The sequence below is a fragment of the Parambassis ranga genome, chromosome 3 (assembly GCF_900634625.1).
Source record: "Parambassis ranga chromosome 3, fParRan2.1, whole genome shotgun sequence".
NCBI lineage: Eukaryota > Metazoa > Chordata > Actinopteri > Ambassidae > Parambassis > Parambassis ranga.
The window spans coordinates 14,068,697-14,089,563 of NC_041024.1; the positions used below are offsets into that span (position 1 = coordinate 14,068,697).

Sequence of the window (20,867 nt, forward strand, 5' to 3'; positions counted from 1 at the left end):
TACAGAATGCCAGAAACATCAATGGCCCTGCCTGTCTTGCTTGGCATGCCTATTTAAGTTTTCCACAGGGCTAAGTGTCCCCTTGTTAACACAATATATAAAAATACCTTTTAAACATTTCTTTATACTAATCATTCATGAGCATGGAAATTGTGTAATCTGTTATCCCACATGTGTGTATGTGTGTGTTTCCATGCACTCAAGTGTGTGCACCTGATTCACCTACATTCTGTGACCCCTCTGCTCGTCACCTGGAGCCACCTCTCCCCTCTGTCACTCACACACAGGATTTACCTCCCCTACCCCCCACCTTCCCTCCCCAAGCGCTGTCACTCACACACCAGATTAACTGCTGACATCATTAAAGCAGTGTGGCCGTCTGACATGCTGTTGGCACAGTCCAGGAATGCAGAGCAGCACAGAGACGTGGGCACTGGCACAAGTATGCCCAGTATGGCTGATATTGTATGTGAATCTTTGTGTTATTCTGGACTGTTAACAACACACATATTTAATATAAACAGCGTTATGTAAACAGCATATTAGAGAAAGAATTTGTCTCTGTGAGCATATCTCTGGCGTCATTGATTAGTGTGACATGGGTGCAGCATGCAGGATGGGGCATCTCCGCTGTCTGATTAGGTTGTGGTCCCAGGCTTGTTGTAGCCTATGTGACTGGGTCCTGGTCCTTGGCTGGACCCTGTTGGCACTGTTCCCTGTTTTCTATAGGCTAAACTATAGGAGTTAAGTTTGGCCTCTCCTCTTGATGTTGCCACAGCAACAGACATGTTAGCACAGTTCCTCCCTGCTGGGCTGAAGACAGAAATACATTTCTAATTTTGTGTTTACCAGAACTGTTGCAGGAAAAGCATGCTAAACAATGAAAGGGCATATCAAGTAGTGACCGAAAAAGTATTTAGCCATAGCAATGTATAGAAGTGAAGCCCTGTCCATTGTGAGAATCCTTTGAGAAGCTATGAGCCTGAAAAACTCCCAGAAACAATAGGGTTTATTTTTCTTAGATCCCTGGGATTCTAATCCAGATCTAAACGAAGCTTAGGTCATAGTGTTGGGAAAGAAAGCCATGGAGAGTGGAACGGAGGAGATTTTGGGAGGTTTGAGATAATAGAAGAGAAGGGATAAAGGAGAGAAGAGGTTGGAAAAAAAGCAAAAAAGTGAGCAGATTTTAGGCCAAGGCTTTGTTAATCACTCTTGGCTCTCACCTCAGTTATCATGCGCCATCTTGAAGAAACCTCAGATTAAAGGCAATTGTACTAAAGGCTAAATACCTCTCACAGGCTCCTCCATTCTCTCAGTTACAGTGATATATATCCTACCACTGTTTGGCCACTTTTTCTCTTTTCTCTTAAGAGTGGGTTACCGTTGATTTCTTGTGTTAGGGTTGGGGGGGTTCAAGGGAAGGCGCTCCACCCTTACCCAGGCCCCCTTGGCTGCAGAGCACGGCAGTGGTGCCAAGAATGTGCTGGGGTTTCTGGGTGGCGGCCATATTGGAAGCCTGTCTGACAGGTCCATTGTGCGTGTGTCAGATGGCTTCTGTGATTGGGCAGTTGTGTCCAGTCACGTTTGGGCACTGTGTTCCGATCGTCTGTGCTGGTGAGCAGACTGTCCAGTCGCTCTCTCCCAAAGTTTGGGAATATCATCCAAGAGCACTTTCTGAAATCATTTTAAAGCAGTTATCATATAATTTCAAACACCTTCTCTGAAATTTACAACATATGCATTAATATGTATGTGTAAAGTTTCAACAGAATGTTACACATTGGTTTGCACATTTTTCTGTATTTCTGAGTTCTACTTATTTGTTCTTATAGTCAAAGTCACGCAACATCCTGCGTGTTGGGCTACACTCTCTTGGCTCAGCTCTATGGGGCGATGACCTGAGTTGCCAGGACAACCCCACTCACAGGCACGCCCTGGCTACCTTTTTGTATGGACTACGTGCTTTGCTGAGGTCATCGCTGTCAGTTGCTGTAGTAACAATACCATCTCATCTAATTCAGGTAAGTGGATGTTTGACACAAACACTTTTTTTCATCGCTGATTAGGGATATTGTAAGAAAATAAAAATTTGTCCTGTGTTCTAAACTGTTTGCTTTTAATTGAATGTACACATAATTGACACTCGCTTTGTGTTTTTTGTTAGTGAAGTACAGAATCTGATGTCTTTTGTAGCGGGGCCTTCTCTTGACCCTGTGTTTCACCCTGGAATGACTCAGACCTAAGAGGGGCCTCTTCCTTCCACGCATCACTCCACTAGCAGACCCAGTCGAGTGCACACTTCATTCAGTCCTCTAAAACTATGTTTGTTTGTTTAGGGTTTCAATTACTTGAAACTATACACATCGTACACATCGCAGAGCACTTTTTGCAGTTGTGTGTGTCTACCAGTTTTTGTGGGTGTGTGTCTTGGGGAGGGAAGGAGGTGGGGGATCTGAATCCACGTGCATGCGTCTGTGTCCAGTCTGGCCTCTCAGTGTGAGGGTGGAGTCATCTGCTGAGGCATATGGCAAACCACAGCCCTCCCCCAGACATCCAACCATAGAAGCACAGAAAAGCCATATGAGACTTTCTAACAAAATGTGTCAACCTGCACACACCTTTAAGACTCTTCCTTATAACTCTCTTTCACAAGAGCATTGAAACAGTATTACTTGTGTTTATACAAAGATATTCATCAATGCTAAACTTATAGAACAGCTGTGCTGTCACAACATGCTCTGGCTCCAGGCCTATATGCTCAGTGCACAGCGGCCTTGGCCTAGTCAAAAAAGGTAGAGTAGCTAACTAGCAGATGTCAGCTGTGGTGGGAGCTGTCCCCCTGTCTCACTCTGGCCAGGCCTCCAAACCCTTAATCTGCCCCCTCCTCCTTCTCCACCCTGGGGAGAGAAGTGAATGAGCTCTGGAGGAAGAGGAGAAGGGAGATTTTGGACTGAATCAGGTGTTTGGTAACTAAGCCAACATGGAGGTAATTAGAGGCTGTAATGTTGTGATCTTATGATTAGTTTAATGTTGTGAATCTCAGTTGATAAAAGTATTCTACTTACTTGTGAAAATGGCTCACTTCAGGGTGATAACATTACTGTGTCTATTTTTTGTTAGCAACTGACAGGGTTCTTTCTGCCAGTGGAGTGCTAAGATAATTAGCTGAAAGTGGCCTTTGGAAGACTGTCTAGACTAGCAGCAGTGGGCTAGCTGGCTGAGACTGCACTCATCCAGCTAGCCCACTGCTACCACTAGCCTACAATACTCAATCTATTATTAAGCAGCTTGGGAAGCGGAGCAACTCACTGAAAGCCTGCTCACAGCAGCCCGTGCCACAGTCCATCTGAAACATTAATTAGGCTTGTCTTAGCCTGGTTCTACTTCATCACATTGCTACCACACCCATCCCAAACAAAATACAGTCTTCTCTAAAATGTATTAATATACATGTCATCTGCTTCTCAGGCTGAGTCCTAATGTATACAGATATTTTGAGGCTAAGAATTCATATAATCTTTTAAATCTCTGTAATATACATGCATTCTTCCGTTACCCGACAAGTGAACACCTGACAGTTTCTGGAATTTACTTTCCATTAACAGATTTTATTAACATTACTTCTGTCCAGCACATAATTTATAACATATATAACATAATTTTCCTTTTAATAAAAAAAAAGTATTTCCATTTTCATTTTTATCATAAACATGTGAAGTTATGGCAGTTTAATTAGAATTGTGTGTCTGGGTTATTGCAGATTAGCACATCATCTCTTCCTCCACTGGCTGAATTTTGGGCAGTATTGTGTGGATTGTTTAATTGCCGTACCAGGAATTAAATATCCATATTCTGCACATTGACATGCAGTTGAGCCAAACAACAGTAACTTGGAAACACATCATCAGAGTAATCTGAATGCTGCCTATGATCTGTCTGTCAGTCAGTCAGTGTCAGCAGAAGCGAAGGGGGTTGGGAGATTTACACTGATGGATACACTAATGAGCCATCACTGACTCTTGTTCATCAGTTAAAAATAAGAAACACAAAAACATAAGCAGTTAAAGTGACTTCTCTGATCACTTCCTTAAACCCAGTGAGTTGTTGAGCATGTGCATGTCTTACTGACCTCATTCTGCCCTGCTGCCACTGCAATGAACTGCTCTGTGTGGACTCATTGGATTCTTCTGAATTTAGAACTTTTAACTCTTTGCCAAGGAGCCTTATCTTTGTGTTTCACTGTGCACAGAGAAGTCATTATGACCTAGGCAGCCTTTCACACATAAAGTTTGTCATATCTCTCAGACAATATTGGCCATACTGTACCATTAATGTTTTTAATAATTTGTTGTATCCAAACTCCCACACTGGCTTTAATTGCTGCACACAAGTGACCTCAGATACCCTGTAAGTGCTGGTGGTACTGACTGGTAGGATATGCATACTTTAAAAGTAGGACAAAAATGAAAAGGAAGAAGAAAGAGTGGGGAAAAGACATGAAGGCATGAAAACTGCATTAGGCGGTGGCAGCCAACACCGAGAGAAGGATGTGAATGATTCAGGAGGCAAAGGGATTAATAATGCAGGACTCTCTCTCTCCCTCTGTCCCAGTGTCCCTCTCTCTCCCTCTCTCCCACTCCATTTACCCTCAACCTCCACCCTTTTGTAAATTTCTCCCTCAGTCTTGCTGTCTACTGTATTCACCCCTCATTTGTCCTCTTTGTTGTCAAGTCACTGACCTAACCAGTAGGGGGAGCTATCCACATCAAGCCTATGTCACTTCTCCCACTTTTCCTCTGTCCTTCCCTGCTATGCACAGGTTTAAGTTGTGCACCAAACACTTTTGTAAAAGATGTTGTTCAGTTAAGTAATAAATATATAAATACCTTCCATTAATCAACCTGTGCCATTATTGCACATGTATAACTGAGGTCAGGTGTATGTCCATTAGTCTGGTCCTACATCACCTATGTAACCTGTAAAGGTGCTTTTTTCCTCTACCTCATCATACTCAAATAAGCCATGGGCAGAAATGACCTGGCCACAGGAAATGATGACCTAATTTAATTGCAACACTGATGGCCCGTCAGGAGGCTTTTAATTACCTACTCATGTTTTCTCTCTCTTCCTCTCCCTCCCCCTCACTCTTGATCCCACTCGAACCTACAGGACAGGACTCTAATGGGCAGCATAACCAGGCTATGTGACAATGCCATAGCCTTGGAATCATTCAAAGGCTCAGAGAGAGAGACCAACCCTCTCTACAAAGACTACCATGGTAAGAACACACATACTCGCTTATCTTTCTGCCTCTTTTCCATCAAATACACACATATACACACAGGCAGTGCATTAAGGCTGGGGCTGGGCTGTGGATGGAGGCAGGGCAGCCCCCTTGCAGGCCAGGCTGTCAGTGCGTGTTAGTGTGCTGCTGCTCAATCAGACGTGCTCCTCAGTAGACAGGCCGGGGGGGATTCAGCTGCCACGCTGTACCCCCTCTCCCTCGCACCCTCACCCCCTCCATCCCTGCCTCCCCCCTCCAGCAGAGCCTCTCTCCCTCTCGCCTCGCCCACTCTCCATCCCCAGTCCCATACCCCTGAGGCTCTGGAGCAGAGCAGACCAACACTGGGGAATCGATATTCTCACCATCACTCTCTCTTCCTCTCTGCCTCTATCTCTCCATCTCTCGCTCAATGTCTCCATGGCCAGCATGCTCTGCTAATAAATGGAGGGCAAGGCTTTCAGTAGGGGGAGAGGACACTGGTTAGGGACGGTTGGAGAGAAAGAAACTAAGAAAGATGAGGGGAGGGCGGCATAGTTTGTCTCATCTCTTTGGGTCCTCACCATCACTTTTTCTGTACAGTTTTTTTTCCTGCTTGCTTCCCTCTTTTCTATCACTCTATCACACTCTCTACGCATAAAGGTCAGTTTAAGCGAGTGGGGTATTTTTAGCAATGCCTCTCAAACTCTCTCTCTCCTCTTGCGCTTTTCCTCTCACCCCCCCTCTCCTTCCCTCCTCGGGTTAGATGGCCCTGGTTGTGACAGATGAAGAGATGAGATTGAAAACATTCAATGGCAGACTTTGGTTTCATCTAACAGCATGTTTTATTTAGATAACACACCCCTTTAGTGATCACATTCCTCTGCATTGTAAAGGCAGGTGCCTTGTAAACCCACTCAACATATGAGTAGTGCATTATTTAAAAAAATCATTTGGTCTTTAGAACTTTAAGTTAATATCATGTTCAAATATATATTTGCCCTGTTTAACCAGCCAAAGAAATTCTAGGCGATTTACGAAATTCATCTATGTGTACTGTATGATTGTTTTGATGTGTGTTCATGAGTGCTAACGCATCTGGTACAAGTGTGAGAGTGCATGCGGCTGCGCGTGCGTGTGTGTTTGCGGCAGCAGTTCAGGGCTGCTCAAAGCATGCTGGGAAGCCTGTCACTGCAAATCAGGCAAGGGGAAATCACCCAAGTGCACAGAGGAGAGAACCCACCATCCCCCACTTTCTCTGTCTGTCTTCCTTTCTCCATTACTCCCTCGATCTTTCTTTTTCTCTCTCACGCTTGTTTATGCCACCACACTTCTACAGTATGTGTTCATTTTTATGAAAATGGAATATGGTAAAATGTGGAACAAACAGAAAGAAATCCTCTAGACCTTTCTTCTTCACCTTTGTAGGAATCCCCATTTTTTTTAAGTTTTGTTTCCTGTCCCTCATTGCTCTAAAGTGTCCCACTAGTTGGCAAATTTCCTTCATTCAAGGTCCAGCCCATAGGGGAAAAATAACAGTGGAAATACTGACATAATGTTTAATTGTTTGCACACATCTGATAACAAGTACTTTGTTATTACTACAGTAATACTTTTCATTTCACTGTGTTAACACCTAATTGCATAAACATGCACTGAAATCAGTATAAGATATTAAGCTGTATTAGTTGTCCAAGTCCAACCCTGGAGGAAATACTGTTACTGAGTGTAATAATTCTGGTTTATTTCATAGTGGTAGTTCTAGTAATCATAACATATCATGGTCATTTTGATTATGTTTATTTTACACAAAATGACAGGAACATTTTTAATCCCACACAATGTTGATTTCTTATCCCTCTGTCCTTCCCAGGCCTGCTACATGTGCGCCAGGTACCTCACCTGAACTGTCTGACGAACCAGCTGCCTGACCACAAGGACCTGGCTTTTAAGCTAAAGAGAAAACAGTTCACTATTGAGGTATGTTGTCAAGTTTACTCGGTGTCTTCATACCCAGTATAGCTCATCAATAGCTCATTTCTGAACTCGGTCAGATTTTTGTTTGTTGCCCAAATGCTGATTTAGATGGAAGCCGGTTATTTAAGTTGTACTGCAGTATTCTTCATCATAAAGAAGCTAATCATAAGCAAAGTCGTACAGTAAGTGAAGCCCTGCCATCCTGTGTTTACTTTTGCCTGCTATTGGGTGGCAAAATCAGAGGTGAAATTATTGATTGTACACCGTTGCTGCCAAAGGTACTAAAGTATAACGGCAAGAGGCGACAGAGTGAGAAAAGCCTATTTAGACTAGTAAATATGCCATGAAGACATACCGATGGAGGTTTAAGTTAAAGGTTTTTATCTATTTAATACACATTGCTTAGTCATCAGCCCTAATACTGATGCATATGTCCTACAGCAACATAGCTTTGCAGCACTGCAATCATTTATTTTTAACTGACAAACATCATGGCAACTATGCAAGAATATGACCTTATACAGTTGCCTAAAATCATTTGAATGTCAGTCAGGTCTGCAGACAGAAATACACAAAAGATGTTTTCTTGTGGAAAAAATAAACATTGTTATGTAGCTTAACATCTTTCAAATGATTTAGAGTACATAACACTTGATTGCATGGCCTTTATGCTTTTTTTATTCATTTGATTTATGGTTTATCATCTTCTTTCTCTTTCTCTTCTTGTCAGAGATGCATCCATTTTGAATGTGTCACATCATCACTCTCACTTAGAGCAATCAATCTGTCACTGAACTACCACTCTAGAGACAAATTAAGGGGCCCTCCTCTTAGCTCAGGCTCATGATTGGTCCTCATTACATTATCATTACCTTATCACACCCTCTGGTCCTTGGCTCTTAGTGAGTCCTATTGTCTCAGGCAGGATTTGAAGGGGAGGAGAGGAATGCCCACCCTACCCCCAAACTTCCTTACATCCTGCGGTCAACCCCTCATCATTTTTTTTGCCAGCCTTCACTGTCCTCCTTTCCCTTTTTCATGGCTACATTGGCCTGCTCCCCCTCCTTTCTCTGACCTCCCGAATAGGCCACTCCAGTGTAGATTTATAAGGTCTGTAAAAGTCAAGGTGGTTATCCTCAATGGGCTTTTAATTAGGCCTCTGTATTGGGCAGGCCAGGGGGCTGAGGCCTAGAGCATCCCGGTAGCTCTGTGGGGCCTGGATACCATGCCATATATCCCAGCAGTTGCATTGTTAAGACCAAGCTTTGTCTGCCTTCCTTGTTTAAGGAGCTTTACTAGAGTTTTTTTGTTGAATGGAAATCCACACTCTGAACACACACTTCAAGTAAAATGAGTGATATCAACATAAGCTTTTTAAGAATTTAATTGATTGTTGACACAAGGGAGCACTTAATATAAAATGTCAATCACCCTCCTTGCCTATGACACATTGTAATGTGTCAGGGAATTTCCCAGAGAACATTGTATCATATCACCAGTCAAGCATCAAATCACTCAAAACACAGATTAGTCATTGTTATACTCTAATATTTTGTTGTGTTGTGTTCTCTGGCACTGTGATTAGCTGTCATTAATTTGTACATCATCAGAGATAAAAATGTCACGAAGGTATGAGTACATGTTCGCTTTGCTTCCCTTGTTGTTGAGACATTGTCTGTTGGATCACATGCAGTACTACTGTTGTGCTCTGACTACATGGCTTGGTGTAGACTGTGTTTGACCTGTTGGCCAACTGCCTCGGTGGGCCGCTGATTGACACATGAGATGGTGATTGGATTCTAAGCCTGGTGTCTGACATGTGACAGCCCACAGCATCCCTGCTAATCACCTCATTTACTCAAACTACAAGGCTTCTCTGCCTGAGGCCACTAAATACAGCATTGCTATGCAATTTTTATTATTTTTATCCACCTTTTTGCTCCGTTTTTCCATATATAAAAACCAAGAGCTTTTTGTATATCACTTATCTGGATTAATTTGTGGTGTGATGTAGTGGTGAGTGACAGGTGATTGACAGTACTAAGTCCTCACCTGGGTCAGGCAGCTGCATGTTACTCCAGCTACACGTGGGGCTTTCTCGTAACTAATTTCTTAACTGCCATTTGACTCATGCTCCTATCACCTAACACTTCAGGAACGCAGAAAGTATTTGTTTGCCAGCACCCAGAGTACAAGTCGTCACTGCAGAATTATCACGTATCAAGTAGTTATCAGTATTTAGTTCTTATTTTTTTACTTGCTGGTACATTCAGTCCTGATTGTACTCTCAGCACCATCAATGTTCTGCTAGTACCATTTTAAAGTTACCACGGTAACACTTTTCCAAGAGTTCAAGCTGCGGTTGATGAGCAGTTATTAGCCATGATGCCCGAAGCCAGAATTAACCCATGGCCCTGTCTGAGCAGGTAGGGGAGTGTTAGGTGTTTAGACAAGATTAACACATACTCATGTACACATATACAAACATTATTCCCACACATAAGAGATATTGACATTTATATAAGTGCACAAGCAAATATGTACTGAGAAATGAAGGCACGCCATTTGACTCTCTCAAACACGCCATGTGTGACCGAACTTTTTCAGTCACTCATATTAAGCCAACACAGGCTTCTGTCACTAGTTTCACAATGCAACATGCTTTGAGGATGAATCTCTGAAGAATGCAGGTGACACGCAATCACATTCTCTTTACCTTTGCTTGACCCTTTAAACTGACAGGCAATGTGCCTGAGGGATACAGGGTGCCAGAGGCAGGTCACAGGGTCAAATACAGTATAAGACGGGGATTTGTGTCAAATTAGTCTTGTATTAGAGAGACTGTTTGGAGGTGCTGTTGCACTGACAAGTCTTTTCATTATGTGTCTTGTGATCTATACACAGGAAAGCGTATTCTATTTGAGAACTTTTAGTGTGTTTATGTTAATGATTTTTGGATTGATCATTTTTTGTAAGTCACTAAAAGAGTGATGGGTACAGAATAATCAATTAAGGCAATAAAACATGACACATTGCCATCTTGTTTGTAAGAGTTTTTAAGTGGTGATTCTCTACAGTCATTGTATCATCTGTCCCATGATTGCAGTTAACCTGGATGGAAAGTTCTTAGAACATGATTGCGGCAAAGTAGTTCCTGGATATTGAAAATAGTTCTCAGATTTATGTAGTTCTAAGGCTATTATTGAAGAGTTTTTGACTTGTAAATAAATTTCACGTTGTTTGTTTGAATGGCGGACTGTGTTGACACAGCAGGGGAGCTACTGACAATCAATTGCATCCTGCAAAAAGGTTAAACATGGTGCAGATTTTGCCAAAATGCACCCCAAATACTAATGTAAAGATAAAATAATTGCTGTACTGAAAGTGAACTGCTGTGAGACGTTTGTCAAAATAAGTTGTTTCTGCTAATTGGGCTTTTGGTATCTGGTAGACTTTAACATTCATCTGTTTCTCAAACTGAACTTTATGTATTATACTTTATTATCTTACCTGAAATAGTTTAGCCTGTTATTACAGGTCTGAATCTAATAGTTGTTTTGATGGTTTTTTTTAGATCATGGTGGTATTTTTAACTTCAGACAACCCAACATCTTAATTGAACAAACATCTTAAGAGTTGTCCATTGACCTTCCATCCTGCATGACACATGCATGCATGTTTGCATCCCTCAAATGGGTCAGTGTTTTCGGGGAGTGGAGGGGAAGCAGAGGAGGCAGAAAAGCAGATGACGATGAGGCTCAATAAAAAAAAGACTTAAGGGTAGAGAAAGCCAAACTCAAAGAGTCCAAAGGAGGTGTATAGAGTAGGTTAATGTTTCTTGGCATGTCCTCAAAACGTCTTTAAGACAACGCCTGTGTCTGCCCCCTGTTGAAGCCTGTGGGTGCCAAGGGAAGGGTGTTAATGGACCTATGTGAGGAACAGAGCGAAAGCATGGAGAGGAGGGGGAAGGCATAAGCAGAGAGGAGCAGTTAAGTGATTCTCAGGTCAGGTTTAATTAAAATGAGGGTTTTTCCTCAGAGGCACCAAACCGTCTTATTGAGAGAGAAATAAAAAGGGAGGGAAAGAAAATTGTAGAATGTAAAACGAGTTAGACAGAGACCTAGTCCTAAGGGCTTGTTTTTGTATTTGTTTATATTTGTTTGTATTCCATGCCTGGTCTTATATCTGCTTCCCCATGTCTCAAATGCTACTTGGTACTAAAGAGCAGAGAACAACTAATTTTTTAAAGAGGAACTTGTATGGAGAAAGAACTGAACTCAGTTATACAATATTTACTTTTAACAGCAGATCACAATGACTGCTCCCAACCTGAGAGAAAAGCATAAAAACGTTGGGCTTCTCAGATGTCCCGAACTTATTAGGAACATGCAAAAATGTTTTGGTTTTCTATATACCTGCCTGTGCTTCTTACATGTACCTAGGGAATCATGATCAGATGGGACTGGACCTTTGGAATAATATACCAATTGAATAATTTATACCTACTCCTTCGGTGCACACTAACCTCTGTCGCATTCGGGAATGAGGTGTGCTTATGGTTTGTGCGTGTATGAGAAATAGAGAAAGAGCTCAGTGCAGGGCAGTCAGTGGCACGCGATTGTACCCCTCAGCTGAACAATATTCACAACATACATCAGATTTACATCTATTATTTAACAGGGATTTTATCTATTCTGCAAATGTGCATGTGAGTATGAAAAGGCCCAGCTTGTAAGTTCTCTGTGTTGTGTCCTGGGTGTGTGGGGGGTGCAAATGTGTGCATGTTTTTTTGTTTTGTTTAGTTTTTTTTGCATGTTTGTTTCTTGTGGTACTTGCATGATGTCTTTGTGATTCAAGTTTGCGACACACGGGTATGGACTTTTTATTATTGATCTTTGCTAATTTGGCCTTTCTAACTCAAAGCCTAAATTCAAACACTCAACTAAAGCCAAAACAAATTGGCTGATTTGTCTTGAATTGCAAATGTGGCTCTCTGCAGATGGTCTGATGTCATGTCAATAGAGTCTTAATTTGTGCTAACAAGTAAAAGGTAGGGAAATCACTAAGGACACACAAAAGCCGCTTTCTTTGTGAAACGCCTAGGGAGAGAAGGCAGTAGCAGTTGTGTTTGCTGCGGCCAAGTCAAAGCTCACTAAGAGAATATTTAGGACAGCCAAATGTGCTGCCCTCCATACAATATCAACACGACGCCGAAACGTTTCCTTCAAACGGACAGTATTAAAGCAAAACAAAACAGGGCATATGTGCTCCTCCTGCCAGACTGAGTAAGAGCGTGGTCTGCCTGAACTCACCCTGGAAGTGAAGCTGTTTCATCAGTGAGCAGTGAACTATTAACATGGTCCATGCACCATTCAGCCCCCATCAGACCCGACTGCCCACATTGGACTCAGACTTGATTAAAGTAGCCCTAGTTGTCTTCAGCTCCCATTAGAGAAAGAGAAAGAGGCTGTAACGTGCCTGGTGTCCTACATCCATGGGGTCTTGTGGCACTATAGGGTATGTGTAAGGGGCTCCTATTACCATAATGGTAGTGACTGGGGAACCATGGGCCCCCTGGTGCTTATAAACTGGGTCTCCACTGTATCTTTTGCTACTTCATGTTATTGTTCTCTCATAGGTTGGAGAAAATAGTGTCTATTTGCCTTGGGTCCATGTACTTTTGTACAAAACTTGTTAATCCTGTGCTCTGCTGCATTTCCTTTTATCCAAGCTCATTTTTTGTCCATTTTCTTTTGAGTCTTGATTGTCTACATCAAATAGTAAGACATTTTAAGTAATGGAATCCAATACACACACAGCAGCAAAAATTAATATGTTGAGAGTTTAATTTCAGAGATATGTAAATAATTGCCCACACTGTAAATTTGACTGCACAAGATAGGATTGGCAGTCATGCAACCAACACTTCAATGCCCATTTTTAAAGATGTACTTAAATATTATGAGTCATTATTATTGAGACTTGGCAAAACTGTGGCAGTGACTGCCTCATTTTAAATGAAATAGTGTCCTCGCTGTCGCTGGTCCACAGAGAAAGTTAAAATTGCCATCATCGGCACAAACAGCTCCATGGTCGGTGTGGTTCAAAGGTGGAATGTTGATCCGGAGCAGGAGCATCAAACTCAGGAAGGCTCTCTGCGTGGGTCCTAAAAATAACTTTCCCACACTCTCACTGCTCGGTGTCCTGGGGGGGTCAGGAGGAGGAGTGAGCGTGTATATATTTCACTCATGTCTGTTCAATGTTTATGTATGTTATTCTGTGGCAATGAGAATCCAATTGAAAAACTAGATGCCTTCCACAATCATTGATAGTTACATAGTTACCTTTTATGTAGGTTTTTAGCGGTCAAGTCTTCCTCAACATTTTAGCAAATTGTATTTGTACCATCATTTGGAAATGAATTAAGTCCCTGTTTGATACATAGATTTGAGCAGATAATCCACTTTTTTAGTGAATCTCATGTGTCTGTCAATCTCTGAGAGCTTGTTTTTGCTGTTGTCACTACACCTAATTGCACCAACATCTCTGTTAATAGTCATTTCAAGGCTACAGACTATGCAGAATATGCCTGCTAACCTCTGCCATTTGTTTGCACCACAAAAAGTAGCCTTAGAATTACCAAATCAATTAGACACTCAGCCTTTTTCCTTATGCTTTCTTTGTCAGCAATCCCTCAATGACAAAAACAAATTGGGTCTCTTGATCCTCTTTCTTCTTCTTTATCTCCGAGCAGACCATAAAGGCATTTGTTTCAGCTAATCACAGGAGCTACTTAACCCTTGCTTCTGTGAATATGGTTGTATTTAAAAAGGATCCATCCCACAGTCAACACAGAGTTGCTTAAAGTGATGTTGGCCATTGAGATCAGTTGGCTGGCGGCTGAATGTAGCAGTGCTCATGAATTTTATGAGGGCAAATGTCCCTGTCCTTCAGAGTTCACAGGTGGCTATTGAAAGGCCCAGCCAGATGATGGAGGATAGTTAGGACACATATAGAGCCATGAATAGACTTTAATTACACTTAGTAGATGAGTCAGAGGGCTATTGGAAGGACAAGTCTGCACTTCAAAAAGAAAGATTGAGGGCAAGGTATTGGTGCAAACCAAGGGATCATGTTGAGTCAGTGGTCCTGTGTTTATGAAGCAAAGATAGAACAATTTACTTTGTGCATTTGAATGGTTGTGTGTGTGTGTTTGTGTCACATACGTGTGTGTGTGTGTGTGTGTGTGTGCGCGCGCGCCACATGCATGAACGTGTGGTGGTGGTGGTGGGGGGATACTCCAGTGTGTGGCTTAACCAAACTTTCCTTTTGTCCCTAACAATGATGAGTGATGATGAGTGACAGGGGTGTTAGGAGTGGGATCTGGGGAACAGAATGCAACTAAGCAGTGTGTTCACCCAAACTTACACAAAAGGCAGCAAAAGGTCAAATCTGAGGCAAGTTTCTTCTCTGCTGGCACATATTATTGCTCTGTTTTACTAAATGTTACAGCATTTGTCTTTGTCTGATCCATGGCAACACATTATGCAGTTTCACTGGCATGGATCATTCATCATTTTACAAAAGAACTTCCTTTTGAAATTTGTAATATTTTAATGATTATCAATACTGTTTCTGCTGGGTTTTTGGCCTTTTTCCTAATTTTAGACTTTAACTACAAGAGTTAAGGTGCTTTCTCTGCATTCTTTTTAACCCAACTATAATAAATATCAGTATCTCTTTTTACTCACAAGTAAGAAGACGTGCAGAGTTTTCCTTTTTTTGCACAAAATCCATACATTCTGCTTACACAGCCCAACTAAACACACACAAGCCCCTCCTTTTACCCCCATGCACACATCACGCCCCACCACTAGCTAGGGATGAGGACGACTTGCGTGCAAGTGTTTCCCAGGAGGCAGTTGTAGACTGAGGGTTCTGAGGCCCGCGGATGGCTCTAGATGGCGGTTAGCGAGGAACCTTTTTTTTTTTTTTTGCCTGCTCTCATCCTACCCCACCCCCTTTCTGAGCTCAGGCAGTGATCATAATGGGGGGTGACAGCTCACCTCTCCCTAGCGTGCCTACAGTCCTTGGAGCGTTAGGCCCCCCCGCGTAACCCTACCACCACCCATTAGTCCCGGAAGGCCACAAAGGTTACTCCATATGTTAGTCTGAGGATTCTTATGAATCTTTTTTTTTTCCTCAAGTGTATTTTCTGTGAAGTCTACAAAGATTTGTCCAAGTCAAATCAAATGTGGTATATTAATCTCGACCTCATAAAAATATTTGCGCCCTGTGAAATCACTTTCATTGTTTCTTTTCTTTCTTTTTTTTTTTTTTTTGCACTGTCATCGTCTGCTTCATGTTCTTCTGTGTGAGTTGCGACTCAGTGGTGTGAAAACATCCAGGGCCTGGAGTTTCACATCTATTAAAGGCTTCATGTTTGGAGAGGGAAGTGATCTGATGGCCTGATGTTGTACATTCACTTACATGGACTGTTTGAATGAGGACGTCATGTATGCTTGCTTCATTCATGTACATTTATACATGAGTTGATGTGCTTGTGTTTCACTGGAATTCAATTTAGGTGTATGGTCTTAAATACCTTTTTTTAAGATGATTCATGCATTCACCTCAGTGAAATTGCTATGTTCAAACAAACATAAAATCTTTTGCAGTACTTGGCAATAACTTATGTCCCTATTGCTTCATTTAGTCATATCAGAAATAACTTGCCAAACAAGAGAAAAAAATTCCAATAAAAGTCTCTTTTCATCTACATCCTGTCTTTTTGGATACACAAAGTCTTGCAAGGAGGTGGAAGATGCAATTCCAAATTATAATTAAATCACTACGGTGAATTTCTTACAACGTAAAATAGATTGCACATCTTGTTGTGGTGTGTGTCTGCATCTTGGTGCGAATCTTGTGCCTCTGCAGGACATGGAGACTTGCACAGGTATTTACAGGCAGTGAAATTATATAATGAGTAGTACCGAGAGTAGAGTTGCATGCTTAGATAAGAGCAGATTTGAGCATAAAAGCACGTGTAGCAGTGAATATAAGAGTAGGCAGAGTGTTAGCAGGGTCACTGTGAACAGGAAGAAGTGCTTTCCCATCTCAAATACACTTTCCGTCTCTTTCTGCCTCTCCCTCACTTTGTTTCTTTTGTTGGATGCATCCGACCCTACTCCTCTTTTTTTAATCATGATCAGCTTTTTAAGAGTGCTGCTCTCTACATTTAAGGAGCCTTTTTCCAACTTAACAGCATTCACATTCGTCCTTTCAACTCATTTGCTTCCAGAGACAAAGTAAATGTGACATCTTATAAGCTGCTGCCTGTTTTAAGAAGTAGCATCATGGTGAATAATCAAAATGAACTCAACTGCTGGATCTCATTTAACAACAAACACCCAAAAAGTCAGATGCTTGGACAGAGGTGCACAGGCAAAGCAGCACTGCTGTGGGAATCAATCTGCAATGTTAGAATGTGCGAGATAAGTGCCAAAGGGATTGTGTGCAGCTTTCTGGCATCGTCTCTGAATGCCCTGCAGGCTAAAGTGGAATCCCAGCCACGCCCCACATATCACCCCATGCAATGTTTTGGTACAAATACAGCACATACCCTGCACACGCAACTATTCTATTTTCACACCACATGAGCTCTTTTTTGTTTCTCACTGCACTGTATGAGTGTATTTCCACTTCAGGCCTTAATGTAATGGCAGCCTACATATCAGAGAGAATGCACTGGCCTGGTGTAATCTGACTTGTCTTAATTACAGGCGATATCCAGTAATAGGCTGCTTCCATAGATATCGGCCATTAGAGCAGTGTCTCTGGCAGGAGGGGTCTGATTGGCTACGAGGCGGGTGATAAAGAAGCTATGCCTCATTTCCCTCCAATTTTTTGTTCACACATCCCTGTATTAAAGTCAAGCGTGAAGATGGCAAAGGACTGTGTTAAACTGATTTATGTGCTCTCCTGTTTGGTAGTAGCTAATCTGCTCTTCCTGATTGCATTGTCAGCAATCAGTGCTCCTGTACAAGTAACATATTTTAGTGAATAAATGTTACTTCAGCAAAGTTTGAATGCTAAAGTTTTCATTAAATAGTTATTTTCCTAGAGTTGCAATGGAGTAGTGCAATCAGCTTTCTGTGTTGCAAGCTCATCAAAGGTCCCTGCCCAGGCCTTAGGCTTGCCTGTGTGGTTCCAAAACCTCAAACCGAGCAGCTCTTGTCTGCTAATTGAACTAAACCACAACAAGTGTCCTTAAATAGGAACTTTCCGCTGAATTTTATAGATTGGCCGTGGCCTGCTCTTTTTCTCTGCCTGCAAGTTTACTCAGGCTGACTTGCAGACAACTCACTGTGAGGTTGCCTTGAGGGTGCTTTGGGTGCTATAATTTACATTGATGTAATTGATGACCAGGAGGATATTGATGATACTTTCACAATCCTTCCATCTCAGCTTTTCACATTGCCTTTGTTGGAATCAGAGCAGCATGTGATCTGATGACATGATATGTTTAAGTAATTCCACAGACAGCTTCACCATCCATTTCAAATGCCATAAAACAAAGTCAAACCATTAAAGATAATATACCCATTATTAGTATGGAAATTAGAAATGGAATGCCATAGAGTACAGAAAGCTTGTCACTTGAGTGACAGTTAAAGACACTCCTGGTTCAGTGCACTGTATTTAAGATATGTTTGATGTTTTTCAAACTCCATATTTGGCATATTATCCTCGGGTGGCAGCTCACACCTTGTTGGTATTTAAGACAGATTTCAGTGAATATTGCTGGATTGTGGTGGTGGTTGCATTTAAGGGTGCAGCTCCCTCATAACAGGGAGGTGTCGTCTGCTGACAGATCACTGTCTGGATGAGAGAGCACAGCAGCATCCCACCTCATTACCGTAGCAACACACTAACCGAGGGACCGACACACTGCTCGCTGTGATTAAGATGTAAATTTCCTCTAATTGGAATGTAAATTCATACATTTATATGAAGACGTCAGCTGTCAGATTGCAATATTGTGTCCTTTTTTCTCCCTCTCCCCTGTTCCCCAAGCAGGGACTAGGTGCCTGTAATCTGTATCATACTTCCGCAGCCCATCCTGGGATTTGCCGTTTGTTTAATGGCGAGCCCATTGTCCTGCATCCAGCCCGTCATTGTAATGCTTCCCATTCATGTTTCTGTGTTTTGTTGCAGTCTGATTTGCTCTTGCTACCTGTGTTTGTTCTTCCATGCATGGCTGAGCCGTCAGGGCTTTGGGGATGGGGAGGGACTTTGAGATGGGGCTGGGGTCATTGGGTGGCCGTATTTTGTGTGTGCATCGATTACTTCTGCTGAATGTTCCTCAATGCAAATAAGTCTGCCACTTTGAGAGGAAGCACATGTATCTGAAGTAATTAATTTTACCCTTGAATGCCAGCTGTGGTGTTGGTGTGATGTGTTCCAAATTGGGCTTTCTCACCAAAAAGGTGTTAATTTAGGGATTTGGCAGATGAAGTAAGTGTGTTTGCCAATGTATATGACCAGCGTAACTGAGAAGCATTGTTTTTGTTCTGCTCTTTCTCAGATTGTACTGTCACATTAGATTATATTGTGATATTGTAAATTCTTCCCACAGAATGTCAGTCTAACATTTGTTCACACACACAAAGACAACAAACATTTATTTCGGTATAATCAGTGATGCTTTATTTGTATGTTGGCATTTACACTGATCTTATTTTTACACAGCATGCTTTATCAGTACTTACACCAGTAAACAATAATTATTAATTATTAAAACATGTTAGAGACAATGACATTTTTCTTTGACTTGTTGTGACTGTATAGAGATCCCTTGGCCACAATTGTGATTTGCCATAGTTGGCTGAACATATTTAATTCTTCATCATTCATTAGTAAGTAAAATTAGTGACTAAAATCTCTTCCATTTGTTTTGTAAAGGACTGAAATGACTGGCATGTCAGATCTTGCCCTCTGGCCATGTTCTGATGAATACAAAATCATGACATTTTCTTACTGTTTGTATACTTGTGGTTTGTACAGACCAATGAAGCATTTCTGGGTGTGTGCTTGAGATTCTTGCATATCTCCTGTACATTCCTCTCAGGCACAGGTTATGTGTGAAAATCTCTCAGGTCACGCAAATCTAGAAGGAGGTACAGGTGTGGGATGGGTGTGACAACAGCCAGTGTCAATGTTGTTGGAGGAATTAAAAAACAAATACTGAAGCTCTCAAGTAGAAACCTCCAGGCCAAGTCGAGCATGGAAGAAGAAAAAGAAGAAAGGGTGAAGGGCCTCTTCCATTTTTTATGTCCAGTCAAAGCTGAGAATATGTAAATTACATGGTGATTTAAAAAGGCCATTAGGTCTTCACTGACATGGCCTGTTGTGTTTTATGTGACAGAGAGTGGAATTCTACTCTCAGTGTGACTCCAGCTGAGGGGTGAGCTGTATATCAGGAATCCTGAATATGCTGCCACAGCATGTCAACACTACTCCACCCACCTGTAGCACCAGACCTGTGTGGCATGCCCCCCCTTCAATTAGCCCTCCATTAGGAAGGAATCCTAATAAACCTGCTCCTTTCACTTCCATTTCATCCATCATCTTGTGTTTATTGCACCGAATCAACAGCGTGGAAAACTGACACGTTCCCAGCCGTTGTTTCTGTTAACCAGGAATCTGCCTCTGGTCAGGTGAACCAGCTTGCTCTGGTCATGTGAGTTATTTTCCGGTTGTGGATGTGCTTGTACATAATGGAGGGCAGCCTATCAGGAATAATGTATTTTACCTCCACCCCCACAAACACACACATCATCCCCCAGTAACTTACTGCTCCACCCATCACCTGACTCCTCAGGTGTGTGGGGAGGAAGTGAATCATTTCTTTTTCCTTTGGGTGCGAAAATACCAGTGATTTACCTAATAACAGCTGGTACTTTGATTTTATGTATTAGTTAGTAAGTAAATATATTATTAATAATACTCATTTACGTCTATACTAAGCAAGCTTTGCTCACTATAATCACAGCACATAAATGCAAAAGAAGATGTAGGTAAGAACTGGGGCAGAGAGAGAGAGAGAGACAAACAGAGGAAGAGAGAGAGAGAGACCATTTTGTCCCCCAGGTATGACAGAGTCACTCATGCAGAAAGATCCCACATGGAGGGAGGTGGGAGAGGGGGGTGGTGTGCGATAGGGGGGGGCATGAAGGAACTCTTGGCTTCCTCTCCTTGTTTGTACCTCCCTTCCCTGAAAACACATCTGTCTTCTTTTCTCTGCCACACACCTTTCCTGCATTCTTCGCTCACCTTCTCACTCCAGTAACAGAGACTTTTCACTGTTAACAGCTTAAAATGTTTTCTCGTATGTAAGGTGCAAGTGACACATCTCATGCCACCTGCCATTTTTTGTGAAACTTTCTGGGGAATGAGCCCTGTAGGTGCCAGTTTGCTCTCTTTTTTAGCCTGTGTGTCTTTGGCCGTCGGACACACCGCTGTTACCATTACCTCAAGCGGTCTGTCTTGCATGCAAATATGTGTCGGTTCTACAGTGATCACCACTTTAGATGGCGGCAGAGCTATCTCATGGCTGCATGCATTA

General features: G+C 42.1%; 1 protein-coding gene across 2 annotated transcripts in view; it reads left to right on the plus strand.

Annotated features, from left to right (window-relative positions):
- The window catches only part of elp4 (elongator acetyltransferase complex subunit 4), a 44,085-nt gene that overhangs the window by 11,840 nt on the left and 11,378 nt on the right, over positions 1 to 20,867 (plus strand). For both annotated transcript variants that reach the window (XM_028402379.1, XM_028402378.1), the window contains exons 7-9: positions 1,833 to 2,021; positions 5,170 to 5,278; positions 7,134 to 7,240. In XM_028402379.1, the coding sequence (XP_028258180.1) occupies positions 1,833 to 2,021; positions 5,170 to 5,278; positions 7,134 to 7,240 (405 nt within the window). The remainder of the gene's footprint in view (positions 1 to 1,832; positions 2,022 to 5,169; positions 5,279 to 7,133; positions 7,241 to 20,867) is intronic.